Below are 20,997 nucleotides of genomic sequence, written 5' to 3'. Positions count from 1 at the left end.
CACACACACACACACACACACACACACACTCACACACACACACTTTATTTTTTTTCTCTCCACACATACCTAACCACTTTCTTGTGCCACACCATCCTACTTGCTTGTATAAATACATTACTCACATTCGAGTGACACAACATACCTTTCTTCATTGAGGGCTTTAGCTTTACATATTATTTACTCTGAAATGGATTTCCAAATGGATTTGGGGTGTATTTTACAATCCTTGGAGAACAAAAGCATCTTAGTCACTGGTTCTACTGGCTTTCTAGCAAAAAGTATGTTCCTCACTCTTTTTTATCTTTTTTCTCATTTCTCTCCTCTTCATTATCACCCAAATGTACTGATATGTTTTCCTGTCAAATGAATGTATAGTTTTTGTGGAGAAACTACTTAGAGTTCAACCTCATGTGAAGAGGCTTTTTCTTCTTATAAGACCCACAAAAGATGAGACTGCTAAGCAGCGCTTGCAAAATGATGTATGCCACTACCCTTACTTCTCTATATAATATATGTACTTTCTTTACTCCTCTATCAATCAAGTGGCTTCAAGGAGGCAATTCAATATCACTTGCACCAAGATGTTAGGTATCATATCTTAACTTTGTTTTATTGTCAGGTTATGGAGAAGGAGGTGTTTAGGGTATTGAGAGAGAAATATGGTAAGAGTTTTTATTCATTTATATGGGACAAGGTGACTCCTCTTGCAGGGGATATTGCTTATGAGAACTTGGGAATAGAGGAGAATAGTCTCAAGGAAGAAATGTGGAGAGAAATCAATGTTGTTGTAAATGTAGCTGCTACTACAAACTTTGATGAGAGGTGATGATGGATAACAAACAGTTAATGAAACCATTTTCTTCTCTTTTTTTTCTTTTCAAATTACTAATTACTATTTTTTTAAAATTATTGACTTATAGATATGATGTGTCCTTGGTTACTAACACAATGGGAGCTAAGCACGTTTTGGAGTTTGCAAAGAAATGTGTGAAACTAGATATGCTTCTCCATATTTCAACTGGTGAGTCTCTCTCTCTCTCTCTCTCTCTCTCTCTCTCTCTCTCTCTCTCTCTCTCATCTTATTCTTGAAGCTCTATTTTCTCCTGCTCCTTTTCTCTATATTTCCTTCTCTTCACACCTCTTTATCTTATTTTTTTGTAATTAGGAATTAGTTTCTTTTCGAAGTTTGATCTTTCAGCCCTCTAATGAATCAAATTTCATATGGTGTTCTAGCGTATGTTGCTGGGGAAAAGGCAGGACTCATATTAGAGAAACCTTTTAACATGGGTGAAACACTAAATGGAAGCATGGGTTTAGACATTGAAGCAGAGATGAAATTGGCAAAGGAAAGATTGATGGAACTTCGTGATGATGGAGCTGAGAGAAAAGCAGAAACAATTGCTATGAAAGAACTTGGAATCCAAAGGTTTGAAAAACTCAACTTGGATCCACCAAAGATTGCAAATATTAAGATCAATGTTTCTAAAAACAGAATTGATCAAGAATTGTTGGTCCCAGTAAATGAATCGTTGTGAAAAATATGAAATTTTGTAATACATAAAACTAAATGAAGTAGCTACAGAGACACACTAGTGTAGATGTTATCTACACACTAGCTTAAAATACAGTGGGGGCCACAATGTTTGGGTGATCCAAAGCATTCATTTGATGGGCCCTCACATAGATAGGGTGTGCCCAAAAAATTGGCTCCATAGGATCATTCTAACAACTCGAACCGTGGAAGCAAAATATGGACAGATTTGTAAAGGTTTATTCACGTCTATTTTACCTCCACAATTCGTAGGATTGGGATGATCCTACGGAACTGATTTTTTTGGGCACACCCTATCTATGTGAGGGCCAATCAATTGAATTCTTTGGATCACCCAAACAATGTGGCCCCCACTGTATTTTAACCTAGCGTGTAGATAACTTATCTACACTAATTTAGGAAAAAGTTAAAACATTGTTTATAAAGAAATTTAAGGAAAAGTCAAAACATTGTTTAAAAAGAGAAACCATAACTTTAAAGTATATGCGTGGTACAGAATGGGATTGTTACATTTCTTTCTTTCTTTCTTTTTTCTTGTTATTCATTTACCTACACATTAATTTTTTAGATGGATCAAAAGTTTTACTTGAAAATAGTTCAAATAATCTTTATTATAATAATAAAAAAGAAAAATAGATTGTTTAGATGAATGAATTTTTCTTTATCTAATTTTTCAGCTCACTCCCAAATTCCTCTTGCTCTTGCCTTTTCTATCCCTATATCACAATCAAGGTTTTAAATTTCGGTTTCGGAGGTATTTTCGATCCTATACGAAACCGAAATTTTAGCCGAATTCTAAAATTTTGGTAATTTAGGCTGAAATTCTGTAAAGGAATAAAAAAATAATATTTTATCTTTCAGAAATTTCTGAAATTTGGTACGTTTCGCGAATTTCGGTTTTGGAACGTTTTGGTTTCGGTGTTGACCGACATATCCGAAATTTCGGATTTCGGTCGAAATTTAAAACCTTGTTCATAACTACTTACATACGAAAATTTCATAAAGTTTTTTCATGATTACATAGCACGCTTAATGGTACAAATGCGTCATTTGTTACTGCACAAATTCATGAAATCTTTGGCTATCCCGCGACCATGATGTTTGGATTTTTTCTTTCCACTCCAAAATATCTATCGGATGACTAATTAACTATAGGTCTATGGCTCAACCTAAAGTCATTGAATTCAAGTATGCTGCCTATTTTGGAAATGCCTATGGGATGAATATTGCTCAACGTATAGTAACTAGTTCAAGAATTTGCCAATTAATTCTTCCCAAACAAGCTATATGCCGTTTAATTATTCCATTTGTTTCTCCATCTCTGCCCCTTTATTTCTTTCAGGGCTCGATTCTTTGGTTGGCCAAATATCTATGTTTTTACAAAGGCGATGGGAGAAATTTTGGTGTTTTTAGTGAGTAGTCATAGTACACCTACATAAGTCGGGTCGGGTTTCGGGTTTCGGGTTTTTTTTTCTTTAAACCCGACCCTACCCAAGATTGAGCCGGGTTTATGAACTAAAACCTGACCCTACCCAAGACCCATGATTTCTAAACCCGACCAATGCTATTTTCGGGTCGGGTCGATGCGGGTCGGGTAAAACAGTAAAACCCGACCCAAGTTGCACCCCTAGTCGTAAGGGAACGAAAAGTTTCGAAAGAAATCCGAACAAAATGACTGAAATGACCGCAATGTTCAGTTCCGGTCACCAAAACGAAACTGCGAACGAAATGAAATTTACAACTTAGGCTAGGGAGCATTGCAAAAGGCATTTCGCGGAGTGGCTGTTGCATGGGAGAGCGGCCACCTATGCTCACTTTTCAACAAATTTTGTCTTATTCATTTAATTCATCTGATGTTGCCCGCTCTCCCATGCAACAGTGCTCACTTTTCAACAAATTTTGTCTTATTCATTTAATTTATCTGACGTGGCCGCTCTCCCATGCAACAGCCACTCCGTGACGGTCCCTAGAAAATCCCATGAGAAATTCTGGACGACCGTGAAAGTGTGCAGCCCAAAAATACTATGGGAAGCACATTGTTTAGGTGATCCAAACCGTTCATTTGTTGGGCGCTGACATATATACACTGTGCTCAAAATATATTCTCCACTGGATCGCTGATCCCATCCCTCCATTGTTAACGTCAGTATCAAATGTGTGTATGTATATATATATTTATATTACATTAAAAATATAGGGAGATAATATTTTCACTCCCCTGCATTACACATGGGCCCCCTTATAACGTGAATTGACATGAAAAGTGGGCAACTCTTTCGATTTTTGACGTAAAGCCACGTTATAATTTGTTGGGTGCTGACATATATACTGTGTGCTCAGAATATATTCTCCATTGGATCGATGATCCCATTCCTCCATTGTTAACGTCGGTATCAAATGTAAATATATATATATATATATATTACATTAAAAATATAGGGAGATGATATTTTCACTCCCCCTCATTACGCATGCGCCCCCTTATAACGTGATTTGACATGAAAAGTGGGCAACTCTGACGCTTTTGACGTAAAATCACGTTATAATTTGTTGGGCGCTGACATATATACTGTGTGCTCAGAATATATTCTCCATTGGATCGATGATCCCACCCTCCATTGTTAACGTCGGTATCAAATGTAAATATATATATATACACACACACACACACACACACACACACACTAGTAAAAAACCCCGTGTGATGCACGGGCCGACAAAGAACTGTACGGATCACGTCATAGGTTGATCCAAACCGTCTATGTGATAGAACACAACATAAATAGGTTGTGCCCCAAAAATCATTTCAACAGGCTGATCCTAGCCGTCCAATCTATAGAGGTTTCCATAATTCCTCTTAAATCGGACGGTTAAGATCACCCTATAGATTTTTTATTAAAAAACCATAAAGTAATGCATTGATTATAATTATTTCAATCAGAAGTTAGTTTTGATTCAGATAAGTTAAAAGATCGAAATTATACGGCTTTAATGGGTGCCTTTGTTAAAAGCATAAAGGAGGGGGTAGGATTGAAATTATATGATTTAATGGGTGCCTTTGTTAAAAGCATAAAGGGGAGGGGGGGTAGGATTGAAATTATATGAGTTGAATGGGTGCATTTGTTCAAAAAAGTCAAAAAATGTGACTTGTAATTCTCATGTGATTTTCAAAAAAATGGAAAAAAGTCAAAAATGCGATGCACGGGCCGACAAAGAACGGTACGGACCACGTCATAGGTTGATCCAAACCGAACAACATAAATAGGTTGTGCCCCAAAAATCATTTCCATAGGCTGATCCTAGCCCTCCAATCTATAGATGTTTCCATAATTCCTCTTATCTTAAATCGGATGGTCAAGATCACCCTATAGTTTTTTAATTAAAAAACCATAAAGGAGGGGGGTAAGATCGAAATTATACGGCTTTAATGGGTGCCTTTGTTAAAAGCATAAAAGAAGGGTAGGATTGAAATTATATGATTCAATGGGTGCCTTTGTTAAAAGCATAAAGGAGGGGGGGTAGGATTGAAATTATATGAGTTGAATGCGTGCATTTGTTCAAAAAAGTCAAAAAATGTGAGGTGTAATTCTCACGTAATTTTCAAAAAAATAGAAAAAACTCTCCTCTTTTCATCCCAACTTATTGTATTAGATAGATATATATTACATTAAAAATATAGGGAGATGATATTTTCACTCCCCCTGCATTACGCATGCGCCCCCCTTATAATGTGATTTGCCCACTTTTCATGTCAAATCACGTTATAAGGGGGCGCATGCGTAATGCAGGGGGTGAAAATATCACCGTGCAAAATATATCGTGATCCTAAAATTGGATTAAAATTTTTTTTAATGTTTGCTTATAATTTTCTAAATAATTTAAACACAAAGTCTTTCCATCTTTTTTCATTATTCTATGAATTTTTTCATTTCAATTAAATTAACAATCAATTTCTTTACTTTTTAATACTGGCACTGCACATACCTTTTTTATTATTTAATAAATTTCAAGGGGCTTGTTAGTCATCATGAACAACCCTCTTACATCATCTTTGGAAACCATAAAAAAAGAGAGTAAAATGAGTCATAAATACGCTAGCTGGGTGGGGCCTGGGGAAGAAAAGGGGCCGAATATATCACTTACCTAAAAGGGGCCGAATATATTTTCACTCCCCCTATCTATGATAAGGCCTTGCAAATGAATGGTTTGGATCACTCCCCAAAATGTGGGACCCATGTGATTGGGCAAGCTAGCTCACCAGAAGTTTGGTGAGCTTAAGCTCACCAACACTTTCCTCATATATATATATATATATATATATATATATATATGAGAAAAGTGTTTCTAGTCTGGCCGACTAGAGATCATTCTCTAGTCCGCCACCCAAAAACACATGGGTCCCACATATTTTGTGGTGATCTAAAGCATTCATTTGATAGGCCTCATCATAGATAGGATGTTCACAAAAATTCAGTTTCATAGGATCTTCTTAACCCTTCGATTTGTGGAGTTAAAAAATGGACAGATTTGTGGCGGTTTATAGCCGTCCATTTTAAGCTCCACAAATCATAGGGTTGGGATGATCCTATGAAGCTAATTTCTTGTGGACACCGTCTCTATGTTAGGGCCCATCAAATGAATGCTTTGCATCACCCAAATATGTGGGACCCATGTGTTTTTGGGTGGCGGACTAGAGAATGATCTCTAGTCGGCCGGACTAGAAACACTTTCCTCTATATATATATTACATTAAAAATATAGGGAGATGATATTTTCACTCCCCCTGCATTACCCATGCGCCCCCCTTATAACGTGATTTGCCCACTTTTCATGTCAAATCACGTTATAAGGAGGCGCATGCGTAATGCAGGGGGGTGAAAATATCACCACCCAAAATATATCATGATCCTAAAATTGGATTTAAGATTTTTTTTTTAATGTTTGCTTATAATTTTCTAAATAATTTAAATACAAAAGTCTTTCCATCTTTTTTCATTATTCTATGAATTTTTTCATTTCAATTAAATTAATAATCAATTTCTTTACTTTTTAATACTGGCACTGCACATACCTTTTTTATTATTTAATAAATTTCAAGGGGCTTGTTAATCATCTTTGGAAACCATAAAAAAAGAGAGTAAAATGAGTCATAAATACGCTAGCTGGTGGGGCCTGGGGAAGAAAAGGGGCCGAATATAACACTTCCCTAAAAAAAATTCAATAGAATTTGTGGGACCAATTGTGAGAGAAAGAGGAGAGGGATGAATTGAGATGGGGTGTTAGGGGAGCATAAGAAGTCCCTAAAAATAAAGAAAAATATAGGGCAGTGACTGACACCCTCCCCCCCCAACTCCTCTCTCTCTCTCTCTCCAAGTGCATTGAAAGTTAACGATTTCTGTTGTGTGTGTGTGTGTGTGTGTGGTGGGTGGGGGGGGGGAGGTTATTTCCCAAAATATATTGTTTAGATTATGAATTTTTCCCTAATTTCTCAGCTTACTCCCATGCCTTCCTTAATCTCCCAAATTCCTCCGCCCTATCCTTTCTTATCCTTACTCACAACTACATACATATGAAGATGTCATAAAAAAAATTCATCATTGCCAAATATATGTTTATCCCGCTACCAAGATGAATGGATTTTTTTATCATTCAACTCCAAAATGTCTATGGGATGGCTATAGAAGTCTTTGAATCCACGGATTGGCATGTTCTTGAAAGGAAGTCACCCCAAATAGACCATATCTATTCCATTTATTTATCCATTTCTACTACTTTATATCTTTCAGGGCTCGATTCTTTGGATGGCCAAACACTTATGTTTTTACGAAGGCAATGGGGGAAATGCTTCTTGGACGACTGAGAGAAAATGTACCTCTAGTCATCATACGCCCAACCATCATAACAAGCACTTACAGGGAGCCTTTCCCTGGCTGGATTGAAGGCATTAGGTAACTTAATTAAGGGATTCATAGATCTCTCTTATTTTTACAAAATGTAAATTCCTTACTTATGTTCTTGTAACCTTCATGATTCCCTTGCTAATCATACATTATGTACTTTGTGTAACTCCAGAACCTTTGATATCTTTATCGTGCGTTATGGTACGGGGAAGTTGAGATGCTTGCCGTTCGATCATAGGCAGATTATCGATGTGGTAAGCTTGTTGCATATGTTTTCATTATAGTTACAAATGTATAATATAGGTAAGTGTAGTTTGTGATTTCTTACCTAAGTTGCATGCGAAAATTTTTTTTGGAAAAAATAGAAAAAATTGTGAACGTAAATCTAGATCAAATCACAAAAGCAGTAACGAAAATAAAATAAAATAAAATATAAACACATAATGTGGCAACATTTACATGGTTTGACATTGTGCATACTTCCACTAAGAAGATGAAAATAATTTTACTATCTTTGATGTTAAGGTTAGAAGCTTTTCTCTACTTCAGAACCTTGAAAGTGAAATTGTTCCATGTGACCCTTAATAGAATATAAATACTCATTACAATTATCAAAAGGGAAATGATATGCCCCCGCCCTCCCCCCGCGCGACGGATAAAATCCTCCCTAACGTTCTTCGCTAAGTTTTAAAGGCAAAGAAAAACGTTTAAGGGGTTGAATTTATCCTCAGGCAGTGAACCATTCTCAAGAAAACCCGGGGGGATATCATCTCCCTTATCAAATTTACCCTTAATAACATGATAAAAAGTAACGCAAATCACATGACCAAATACCAATAGAATATAAGACGTCTATCACAATAAGTTAATGGATAATGTTCATTTGCATCTTATTAGAAAATATTAAAAGGAAATGTTGTTGCGAGACAACCAATTACTCCAAAAGCTTAAGCTGTTAGAGTTGGTGTTATTTACTCATTTATACTTTTGGGTTTGCCAAACATGTGGCACATGTGGCCCCTTTGTTGGGTCAGCCTTCAAGTATATTTTTAATATCAAGAAATGTTGAGTTTAGAACCTACGATTGCCGTGAGGCAATAGCTCGTATATCATGTGAAACAACCAATTACTCCAAAAGCTTAAACTGATAAGAGTTGGTGTTATTTAATCATTTATACTTCTAAAGTCACAAATAGTATAAGAAATAGATAAGATAGTTCTGCCATTCAAAAAAAATAAAATAGACGAGATATTTGTGTGTGCCCGCGCGCGTGTGTTTTGTGAATGAATGTAACAAAAAAAATGGATTAAGCTTATGGATTTTGACACTAGTCTTGCAATCTGATACAGATTCCAGGCGACATGGTGGTAAATGCTATGATGGTGAGCATGGTGGCTCATTTAAATCAACCCTCCATATTCATCTACCACATTGGTTCATCTGTGCAAAATCCCTTCTATATCCCCATGCTTGTAGATAGTTGCTACCACTACTTCTCTAAGTACCCATGCATCACTGGAGATGGAAAGCCCATCAAGGTTTCTAAGTTAACAGTCTTCAGCACCATGGCTAGCTTTTACAGATACATGACTCTACAGTACATGCTACCACTTAAGGTTTGTTTTTCGTAAAATAAGGCATGTTTACCCATAAGTGCCTAATGTGTGTGTGTATATATATATATATATATATATATATATATATATATATATATATATATATATATATATATATATATATACAGATTAGGCATAACAATCATGATTCAGTCAAAACAATTTAGCGAAAAATACAGATACACTCCCTCAACTATGGCCAAATTCCACTTCTAACCCCGTGGCATCGAAGGTGCCAAAGACACCCCCTCAACTTTCTGACATTTTTAAGTAGACCTCCTGACTTTTCACCCTATAGTTCAAAATTCATCAAAGACACCCCCTGACAATTTCTTCATTCCCGCCCACCCCGTCACGTCACAAGTTATATTGAAAACTAAAGAAGTGTCTTTGGTACCTTCGATACCATGGGGTTCGAAGTGGAATTAAACCTTTGATACCACGGGGTTAGAAGTGGAATTTGGCCATAGTTGAGGGGGTGTACCTGTATTTTTCCCAAAAATTTAACTTCTCAAAAATTATTTTCAGTAAGTCCCTAAATGCTACTTATGTTAATATATTAAACTTATTTTGGAAGAATTCCCTATGAATAACTCTAAGGGCACGTTTAGATAGCACATTTTAAAATCCTACTTTTCTTCAAATTGTAGGATTGAAGAAATCCTGATTTAAACCACAATTTTAAAATATCGTGTTAGATAACATCCTATATTTTCCAAGAATTTTTATTATGCTGTCTGGATGCACCGTTGAAGTTAGACCGGTTTTGGTTTTTAATGTTTAATTTTTTAAATATTATCGGTTACTAAAATTAGTTGGACATTCTAATGACTACTAATGCATTTTAACTTTAGATCTATGTATAAACATAGAATAAAAATAAATAAAAATAAAAAAGCCCAACTGCAAAGGATATACCATTTAAGATAAGAGAAAATAGCAAACATATATATCTTGATATAAGTAGATCCTAGAACAGCTCTAGAACAAATAAAAAATAATTGCTCTCCCTTCAAAAGATCTATCTATAAACACATCTTGGAAAATCATGTAAAAATATAGATCCTAAAAAAACTAAGGAGGGCATTTTAGTACAGAAATAGAGAGTAGATCTTGTTGGGAAAACCCACTTTAATTAAGAAGCAAATAAATATATGGATTTAATAATCAAACAATCAAAAGAGCAATCACAAAAGAGAACACAAAGATCTACGTGGAAAACCCTCCAACGAAGAGGGAAAAACCATGGGGGAATCCGATGAAATATCCACTAATCAAATAAGTAATACAACGCCTCTTTCTCACTTTTTTCACCCAAAACTTAAGAAACTATAAGAAACAAGAGAGTTAAAAGGGTTACCTCGTTGCGAACAACAAAACCCACTTTCTCACCAAAAATACCCACTTCGATCTTCAAGTCGAAGAAACCTAAATCCTCGCGAAGTCTCCGCGCAACGAGAGGATCCCACGGCGTGGTGAAAATCTCCAAGAAGAATCGCTCTAAATCCTTGGTTTTGATCCCACACAAAACCCTCTAGATGAGCCACCAAGAAAAAACCCTTGCTTTTGTTCCTCTTCTTCTTCTTCTTCTTCTTCTTCTTCTTCTTCTTCTTCTTCTCTTCCCCCTTTTTCTCTCTATTTCTCTCGTCCCCTTTTTTCTCCTTTCTCACATACACACCCATGATTTGGGTTTTCCTTTTATTCTTTCCATTTTTACGAAAAACGGCAACACACACGGCCCCTTTTTTTTCACTTGGAACTTTTTTCCTATTATAATAAGGAAACCCAATTTGTTTCCTTTCTTACGTGGGTGAGTGATGTGGGCCCACACATGGGCTGGACCCACCAACAAACTCCCCTTCCAGGCCCATGAAGAGGAGATACCAACCTTGACTCTCACTTGGAGTCCATGCGAGCTATGTCTAGGCATAGCTCAAGCTTTCCTTCAGAAACAACTTTAGCCATCATATATGACAGGTTCCTATCAGTATGAATGTTCTTCAACTGCACCAACTGCATTTCGATCACATCACGGATCTGTCGGTTCCTGAAAATCAATTCCACAACTGCCCAGTGTTCTTTGCCTTTATGAGATTGTGTCTCCTGAAACCTCTTTGGCTCCCCCTCACTAGTAACCAATATATAATATGAGGTAGGATATCTCGTTGATGGCCGATGCTCTCTAATAGATCTTCTAACCTGAGATTCCACTATCTCTGTCTGTGGGGGCTCCCCCCTACTCATGATCTATCACAGTATCATGACCACCTACATCTGATCCATGATCACTACCATCTTCTTGTACTTCTCCTTCATGTGTAACATACTCGAATGGAGAATGAATAGATGTAAGATCAATAATACCATCAACCACACTCTTAGGTTTTTCAACCCTCTCAAAATCTGCAAAGGTCTGGTCCTCATGGAACACTACATCTCTGCTTCTGACTATCTTCTTCTTTTCAAGATCCCATATTCTGTAGTCAAATTCCCCATTTCCATAGCCCACAAATATTAACGGAGTAGCTTTATCATCAAGCTTCAACCTTTGCTCTTTGGGCACATGAGCAAAAGCTTTACACCCAAACACCCTCAAATGAGAGTAGGGAACATCTTTTCCTGTCCAAACTTTTTCTGGAATATCAAAATCCAACGCAGCCAAGGGAGATCTGTTAATTAAGTAGCAAGCAGTGTGAAGTGCTTCACCCCAAAATGACTTTGGCAACTTAGCCATCTTCACCATGCATTTGACTGTCTCACTAATAGTGCGGTTCATTTTCTCTGCCACCCCATTACCAAGAACTGTCTTTTCATGTCTTATACCATGTTTAGAACAATAACCTTTAAACTTGTTTGATATATACTCTCCCCCGTTATCAGTAAAGAGGCACTTCAAAGGTTTTTCTGTCTCTCTTTCTACCATGACATGAAATCTCTGAAAACATTGGAACACCTGGTCTTTTGTTTTCAAAAAATAAACCCACATTTTCCTCTATGCATCATCAATAAAAGTGACAAAATAACGATTGCCACCAAGAGATTCCACCTCAAAGGGACCACACACATCAGAATAAACCATGTCTAAAATATCAAATTTTCTTTCTGATGACGTAACAAAAGAGACCCTATGTTGTTTACCAAATAAACAATGATCACATGGGTCAAGAAGCATATCTTTGATGAATGGAATACGTGCCTTATTTGCCAAAATCTGCAACTCTTTATCACTCATGTGAGCAAGCCTCTTGTGCCACAAGCTAGGAGAACTGTCATCAGTAACATTTACCTTATCCTTGCACATGTCTGCATAAGTCCTGTATAATGTGCAATTAACCTTCTCCTTTGCAACAATGAGTGAACCTTTGGTGAGCTTCCAAGTTCCCTTACCAAAGTAGCTTTCATAAGCTTCCCTATCCATAGCTATCCCAGAAATCAGATTAAGGCACATATCAGGAACATGTCGCACATCCCTCAAAGTCAATGTGCACCCAACATTGGTTTATATGCACACATCACCAATTCCAACAATATTTGAGAGACTAGTGTTGCCCATCTTCACCATACCAAAGTCTCCTACTTTATATGAAGTGAAGAACTCTCTGTTGGGAGTAGCCTGGTAAGAAGAACATGTATCAACAACCCACTCTATACCCTGATCTGCAACATGTAAACACTCTTCTTCTCTAAAAGAGATTATTATCACTTCTTCATCAGACACGGTAGCCATAGTGTCTTTATCATCATCATTTCTCTGATTTTTACCTTCTTTTTGTTCTCTTTTGTAAACCAAACAATTCTTCCTTATATGGCCCTCTCTGCCACAATGGAAGAATTTTTTATTCTCTCTTGAATTCGACATTTCTCTGGATTTGTCATAATATTTTGACCATCTGCTTTTACTTCTACCTCTGTTCTCTATGGCAAGAGCATGTGCATGGTCTGTACCCGTTGATTTCCTTCTAGTCTCTTTATTGAGCAAGCTACTAGTAACTTGGCTCATACTAAGTACACCATCTGAAGCAGAGTTACTAAGTGAAACCACCAAAGTTTTTCAAGTGTCAGGTGACGAGCTCAAAAGTAACAAAGCCTGCAACTCATCATCTAGCACTATCTTCATTGAAGACAACTGGTTCACTATGCTCTAAACTTCATTCAAATGCTCTGCAATGGAACCACCTTCTTTGAACTTCAGGTTCACAAGCTTTCTAATCAGGAAAGCTTTATTCCCAACAGTCTTTCTTTCATAAAGCCCCTCCAACTTCTTCCAAAGAGAACGTGGAGATGTTTCATTAGACACATGGTGGAACACACTGTCATCCAACCATTGCCTAATATGTCCGATAACCTTTCTATTTAATTTTTGCCAATCAGTATCAGACATGCTAGTAGGCTTGGCTTTTTCACCTTCAATGGGTTCATACAAATCCCTACAGTAAAGAATATGCTCCATCCTTGGTTTCTAAACCATCCAATTTGATCCAGTCAATTTGATCATGGTTCCCGTAGAACTCTCAATCTCAATCCACACAAACAACTATGCTTCAAAACAGGCTTTGATACTACTTGTTAGGTTTTTCGCCGAAGAAAACCCACTTTAATTAAGAAGCAAATAAATATGTGGATTTAATAATCAAACAATCAAGAGAGCAATCACAAAAGAGAACACAAAGATTTACGTGGAAAACCCTCCAACGAAGAGGGAAAAACCATGGGGTGAATCCGACGAAATATCAACTAATTAAATGAGTAATACAACGTCTCTTTCTCAAGTTTTTCACCCAGAACTTGAGAAACTACAAGAAACAAGAGAGTTAAAAAGGTTACCTCGTTTCGAACAACAAAACCCACTTTCTCACCAAAAATACCCACTTCAATTTTCAAGTCGAAGAAACCCAAATCCTCGCGAAGTCTCCTCTCAATGAGAGGATTCAACGGCCAAGAAGAATCGCTCCAAATCCTTAGTTTTGATCCCACACAAAACCTTCTAAAAGAGCCACCAAGAAAAAACCCTTGCTTTTCGTCTTCTTCTTCTCTTCCCTCTTTTTCTCTCTATTTCTCTCTTCCCCTTTTTTTATCTTTCTAACACACACACCCACTATTTGGGTTTTCCTTTTAATCTTTCCGTTTTTACTGAAAACGGCAAACACACACGGCCCCTTTTTTTTCAATCGGAACTTGTTTCCTATTACAATAAGGAAACCCAATTCGTTTCCCTTCTTACATGGGTGAGTGATGTGGGCCCACACATGGGCTAACCCACCAACAGATCTAGCCTAACAAAGAGAAAAACAAAAAGTAAAAAAAAAAAAAAAAGCACAAACAAACAAACAAACGAGTTTACAAACCAGTAGGCAGCCACAGGCTTTGAAACTAAAATTCTAAACCATGTAGAACTGACCATTGAGTAGCTTCATAACCACATGACTCTGACAATACCATGAAGGCTGTGGCAGAACTCTGCTTTTGTGAGTTTGAATACTAGAAATCCACTTGAATTCCCACGACTATGTTATTAACAGTCAACACTCACATCTTGAATTTGTTCATCAATAGACTGCAATGAATATATTCTTGAAAACATTAAAAAATATGAAGTCAACTTTCATTTCAAGCACAGGTAAGCCACCAACAGTTAACAATGAAATAAACTCTATGGGGATTATGAACAATTCAACACTGGACTGTTTCCAAACACAAATTCTGTCCAAGATGTGTGGTAAAAGTCAATGAAATGGCTTCTCCTTGTGTGATAATTTCAAAGAATAAGACCATCTGATGTCATTTCTGTAGAAATTCTTTAACCACCAATCAAATTCCTGTTACTAGCACTATTAAATTCTACATTTAAGGAGGAAATTTCCACTTTCTTCATTATGTAGCATCCTAATTCCTTGGTGAGTGGCACGAACTTCCAACTCATTAGTATATGCCGCCCCTATTGGACCACTAAATGCCCATATCACTATCCCTTCTTAGTTTCTCAACAGTCCTCCATCACCTGAAGGCCTCGGGTTCCCCATGCTCAAGCTACAAAATTCAATTTAAGAATCCCTTAGGTAGGAAGGGAGCAAGCTTGGATTACTTTGGGTTCATTACTAGATGCGCAACATATCTCTTTCCAACCATGCCATAGATCATAGGCCGATACAAATATGAAGCATTCTAATGTTTTCACCCAGGATGTACTTAAAGCAATCACCATATTGAACACGAACTGGGCTCCCTTACTGAATCCCTTAAAAACCCTAGCATTTTGTTCCTTCCATAGTAAACAAATTGTAGCTAGGAATGAAACTTGCCAACACACACACACACCCCCCACACACACACCCCCCACACACACACACACACACACACACACACATCCAGGTTTTAGAAATCTTTGGATGGGACAAATATTTCTAAAACCGTATTTTCTACTTAAATTCCAAGTTGTTGGATTATAAAATCCATGATTTTAGCTATCAAACATTAAGCTAAAACATGGTTTTGATAATCCATAGTTGTGAAATACATGTATCCAAATGGCCTATTAAAGCATGCTTTTTTATTTTGTTTTTTATTACCATGATGAGTTTTAATATATTGAGAAACACTTCGGAAGAAACATAATTACAGAAGTGATTGAAAGGCATTTTTGTCAAAAGAAAAATTCGGGTTTCTTATTTAGGACGATTTTTAAGAAACATTTTTCAAAAAGAACGTTCTGTCCATTCTATATTTTTATTGAATAATTCCAAAATACTTTTCTCAAAAGGGATTTATCGGCAAAAAAACCAACTTAAACATAATATTAGAAACAAATGTAAGAGTTGTAAGAGCTTTGCTTCAATGCCTTCCTCTGGTTTTGTTTTTCATTAAGAAAAAGCTCTCTCTCTCTCTCTCTCTCTCTCTCACACTATTTTTTCACTTGCAAGATCATCGAAGTTAGTGGCTTTTGTTTATCATCACCATGCACTTCTTGGAATATGTTAGGAGGTGAGCTCAATATTGATTAGCCATTAGGTCAAATAAAAACCCATTGATAGGACAATCCATAATGGATTTTGGTACACGAAAATGAGTAAATGACATTATTTTAACAATCAAGTAAATGCTAGGATGTCCACTTAGTGCATGTTTTGGCTCATGGCTCACATTCGGTAGGGCCCCGACCCTTTGAGCAGTTTCTATGACATTCACATGTATATTGTCGAGAATGAAGTGACCAACAATATGGAGTGGTCTCATATTTCTTATTTGAATTTCATCTGGTGCCCCTTTACAATCTCTTCTATTGTACTCGGCTCATGTGTATAATTGAAAAAATGAGTAGGAAGTGATGATAATAGTAATAAAATTAATAATCTCCAAGCTTGGGACCCTCCTAGCCATAGCTATCTAAAGCTGAATTTTGGCTGATCAAGTTTGGGGAATCTAGGGCCGGCTGGAGTAGGTCTCCTAAGAGATGAAGGTAGAATAACGAAATGGGCTTTCTCAGGCCTTATTAGGACCGCAATGTCCAATGAGGCAGAGGTTAGAGTAGTTCATCAAGGCGTTAGATTAATTGAGCCAAACATCTGTGATAAAGTCATAGAAGAAGGAGAGTCCCAAAAATGTCATTAAATAGTTGAAGGGGAGCCTCTCCCATCCTTGGTGGTCCGCCCATTAGATAGATGCTCGTTAGATAGATGAGATTATGGACTGAGTGGTGAGATCTTCAATAGTCTTCCACCATGTTAAAAGATCGACTAATAATAAGGCAAATAGACTAGTCAGGGAAATTGTGATAATTAAGGAAGCTCCAGTGATTTATGATTCTCTCCCCCCTTGAGGGGTACCATTCTTCCATTCTATTTGGTTTCTCATCCTTTGTATTGACCATCCCGGTCGCTAGGTTTTTCTCTTTTCTTTTCTTCATTTAATGAAATTCTTTGCCATTCAAATAATAATAATAATAATAATAATCTCCATGCTAATGGTCACTTAACCTCTATTTTTTTGTGGATTCTTCTATTTAGGCCTTGGGATTAGTGAATGCAATATTTTGCCAGATTTTCCATCATCTATATAGCGATCTTAGTGGAAAGTACAACTCCATCATGCGTCAGATAGATATATACAAAGCGTACTTCTTTTTCAAAGGAAGGTATGTCTACTCCCTCTTGCATATGTCAATAATTAAGATATTATTAAAAGGTATGTTTGCTAAAAAATTTCTAGAGTGATTATCTAATTCTGGAGTTTTAAATAAAAGAATATTTGAAAATTGGGTTTTGGTATAAAAAAGAATGAGGTCAATTTTTGCATTCCATAAGCGCATTTTGACCAACTTTTGGGAGTGAAATGGAGTAGTCACTTTTTTTCTCCTTTGGAATTATTTTTCACATGACAACACCTCCATCCCCAAGAAAATGTGATCCTGATATATGAGTTACAAATGTGATTTCGTTTATAAAACCAATCTGAAGAATGCAAAATCTATGAAAGTGATTCTGAGGTTTCAGATATGGAAGATGAGAATAGTTAACAAACACAACTTAAGCTAGCTATGAATATAGTAATGTGTGGAAGATGAGATACCCTTGCCCTCAAATTTGCAGGTTTCTCTTTTTCTTTCTCTAGACAACTAATTTTAGAGAGAAAATCCGATCCTTGATTCTGATGCATACCGATAGAGTATAATCAGAATTGATATTCCCTTTACCATAAAAATTGGAATAGGATTGGCATTTGATTTCAATGATTCTTGATTCCTCTAATCCAAACTCATACGAAAAGCCATATGTTTAAAGATCTTCAGATGTTGTGCAGATTCGATGATTTGAACTCAAATAGGTTGAGGGTGGCGATGAAAGATGTTGGTGTGGCAGATGAGATGTTTTGTTTCGACCCCAAGTGCATCGATTGGGAAGAATATTTCATGAAAATTCACATCCCAGGTGTTGTAAAACATATATTCAAATGAAAATTAGTAAGATAGTTGTGAGATCGGGCATTGATCTAACCCTCCACAGCTTATGATTTATGTCATTCTACTACTTTTCTAATAAGGTAAAACATGTACTCAAATGTGTTCATGTACTCAAATTGTTAAAGAATCTCTCGTCATTCTACCATTTTTCTACCAAGATGAAACATTGTACTAAAATGGTTAAAGAATCTCTCGACCCAATGACAGTAATTAAATTATAGAATGGTTAAAAATGGTGCATCGACCGATAGGAAAAAAAGCTACGTACCTTGAATTGGCATCCATTCTGCTTCTGGAACTTCGTTGGCCGGTTTCAAGAGATGCGCCGAGAAATTGTGCAGAGACTGGGATTTTCAACTCCTTGAATGTGTATGGTGAATATCATTAGCATAGGAGGGAAATCTCAAAAGAGGGCAGCACACAAGTAGGTAAGAAGGGAGTTGTGAGTTAGAAAGGTAGGGGTTGGGAATGTGGGAAAAGGAAAGGGAATTAAGGTGGCGTATAGCAGGACCAAGGTAGAGAAAAGGGAGAATGGAGGGCGTTGAGAGAGACGAGCTGCAAGATGGAGAGGGTTTCCGAGAGATCGAGATCGAGAGCGTGCGGGCTCTTGATCTTGTGTAACCCAAATGACTGTCATTGCATTTTACTAAAGAAAATAATGAAATGACAGTTACAATTCTCCTCACAATAGATTTTGTGTGACCCAAATGACTTCAACCGTATGGTTTGTATGGTCTGAATCAATTTGAAAACAAACATCTATCTTCCCATCCTCTAAGTTGAAAACACACAAATCATCACATTCAGTTTGTGGATTGTAGTGTGGAAAATAGATGTGATTTCCTTTCATGCCCCAAAAATCGAATTCAATAGCAGTGAGAGATTTACAGCCCCTATAACTGATAAAGAGAATATGATCACCCATGCTTTCGACCTTAGCCCAACTCCATTAACCACCAGTTCGATCTAGCTTTTTTTTTTTTTTTTTTTTAACCCGGAAATTGAACAGCCCCGGGGCTGACCGCCAAGAATATATAAAAAGAGTTAGCCAATACAAGGGAGGCAGAGCCAATTAGCCTGGATGATTACAAGAAGAAAATGTTAGCAACCAAATAACCAAAATTGGGCTAGGGAGGGAGGGGCGAAAAAGCAGCCCGAGGCAACAACTTACAGGGAGCACTAATCCTAGTGGATTCTTCTGCGTACCTTGTTGGAAGGTCTGATGTTAGGGAGGCCAGCAGCATCACATCTAGCAGACCCTCTGGAATGGCGAGGCAAATTTGTCCATGAGGAGTAGAAGATGTTTGTGGACCCCGATCCGGGAGACGGTGAGGGAACGGGTCCCTAACACCCTCTGGATCATCCACGTGTGAATGGAGAGCTCTACCAAGGAACTCTCGAAACGGATGCCACCCTCATAGCATAGCACGAGTGGCGATATAAAAAGAAAGAGATATGTCTTGATCAAGGGCCAAGGCTCGAAACTGAGACATACCTAAAATAACTCAGAGTCGCCATCCATGGATATGCCATGGAACCCTAAAATCAAATCCTCTGTGCAATGGATAACCAGAAATATATATATATATATATATATATATATATATATATATATATATATATATGGGTTCGTGTCTGGTTACGAATGGAGAAGGTCTGAGAGCACCCCCAATTTGTCCGAGTGCAAGCACTTGGTCTCTTATGCCATTTTCATTAACTCCAAAGAAGTTTGGGTAAAAATCATGCGAAATGGGAACAATCCTCATGAGTCGTCTACCTAAGCATGCATTTCTTGAGAATGCAAATAATAAGCACTCATAAAATAAAATGGAAGATGTGTCACCTAAGCATAGCTAAGTTATGAATGACATGCCTAATGGGTGTCTAAGTTCTGAGGTGTAAACACATACAAGCTATAGCTAAAGGTATAGGATCAGTACAAGAAAGTAAGAAAACACATAAAAAAAATACAATAACTACACAACAAATCCTAAGACTCTAAATGATTAGCCCGAGTCCTCGGATGGTCTGGTATTCATCCAAAGAAGCCTACGTATCCCCGCCTCCACGAGAATCAAGGCAACGTAGTTCTTCGCGCCTATTCTAAGCTAGGATGCTTAAGACACCTAGACCTCTATCCTAGACTCGATCTAAAAGACCGGACCAATTATTAAAATTTATTGTACGATTATTTAAATTCCAGTGAATTGTGGATTTTAGGACACCCTATATGCCCTAACTAAATGCAGATTAGCCCTAGGCTAATGCAGGTGGTTCCTACAACCTATGTGTAACTAGGCTGTATTTCCTAAGAAAAACAAAGGGTGGACTAACGTATCCTACCTAGTCATCACTCGGCTATGTGGATCGCCGACTGACTGGACGGAGGCGTTCCTATAACTCTAGGACAGACCCCTAACTCTAAAACAAGCAAACAACAAACAATCAATCAAACAACCTATCAAAAGAAAAAACCTAACTCTAAAACTCTCTATCTAGGAGAAACTCCTAACTCTAGAGGAAGATCTTTTGAAAAGAGGATTTTAAAGGTTTTTGAAGAAGGTTTAAAAATATTATTCACAAAACTTTGGCTCGACTTGGGATATAAATCCCAAGCTGCACTACGTACCTCGTGGAAGAGGATCAAGCCAGCGTAGTTCGAAGACGAACTCTCCTAATTGCTAATTCTAAAACATTCAACATTTTAGGCTTTTGATATATTTTTTAATGTTTTTTATGTTTTGAATTTCTAATGTTTTTGAGTTTTAAATGTATTCAATGTTTTTGGGTTTTAAAGCTTTTCAAATATTTTTGGATTTCGAATTTCTGATGTTTTTAGATTTTTAATTTCTGATTTCACCCTTTTGGTCAAAGACCGGAGAGAACATACAAAGCAAAACCCTAGGGCAAATAGGGAAAACCCCTAAACAAGGCAAACTAATGATCAAGGATAAAGGCAACGATCCAAAATC

General features: G+C 37.1%; 1 protein-coding gene across 2 annotated transcripts; it reads left to right on the top strand.

Annotated features, from left to right (window-relative positions):
• Positions 1–44: 44 nt before the first annotated feature.
• Positions 45–18,258, top strand: LOC143863985 (alcohol-forming fatty acyl-CoA reductase-like). Of its 2 annotated transcripts, none has more exons than XM_077374795.1 (10): positions 45–281; positions 379–482; positions 623–825; positions 924–1,024; positions 1,237–1,429; positions 7,342–7,503; positions 7,628–7,709; positions 8,806–9,072; positions 17,073–17,200; positions 17,866–18,258. In XM_077374795.1, the coding sequence occupies exons 1-10, from the start codon at positions 191–193 to the stop codon at positions 18,017–18,019; spliced, it is 1,485 nt and encodes a 494-aa protein (XP_077230910.1). In that variant the 5' UTR covers positions 45–190; the 3' UTR covers positions 18,020–18,258. The 2 variants fall into 2 exon arrangements, with proteins under 2 accessions (XP_077230910.1, XP_077230912.1); XM_077374797.1 differs by having other exon boundaries at positions 17,855–18,003.
• Positions 18,259–20,997: the final 2,739 nt, after the last annotated feature.

Source organism: Tasmannia lanceolata, unplaced genomic scaffold (genome assembly GCF_043159265.1).
Source record: "Tasmannia lanceolata isolate RefF3 unplaced genomic scaffold, GAP_Taslan_0.1 ptg000044l, whole genome shotgun sequence".
Lineage (NCBI taxonomy): Eukaryota > Viridiplantae > Streptophyta > Magnoliopsida > Canellales > Winteraceae > Tasmannia > Tasmannia lanceolata.
Note: the sequence above shows the minus strand (reverse complement) of the source record. Positions and strands in the feature narration are given on the sequence as shown.

Bases quoted from the DNA above. Each gene is read 5' to 3' on its own strand.
- LOC143863985 (XM_077374795.1), top strand. From the start codon at position 191: ATGGATTTCCAAATGGATTTGGGGTGTATTTTACAATCCTTGGAGAAC. The intron at 826-923 runs GTGATGATGGAT...ATTGACTTATAG, and splicing joins ACTACAAACTTTGATGAGAG to ATATGATGTGTCCTTGGTTA. The intron at 1,430-7,341 runs GTTTGAAAAACT...TATATCTTTCAG, and splicing joins AAAGAACTTGGAATCCAAAG to GGCTCGATTCTTTGGATGGC.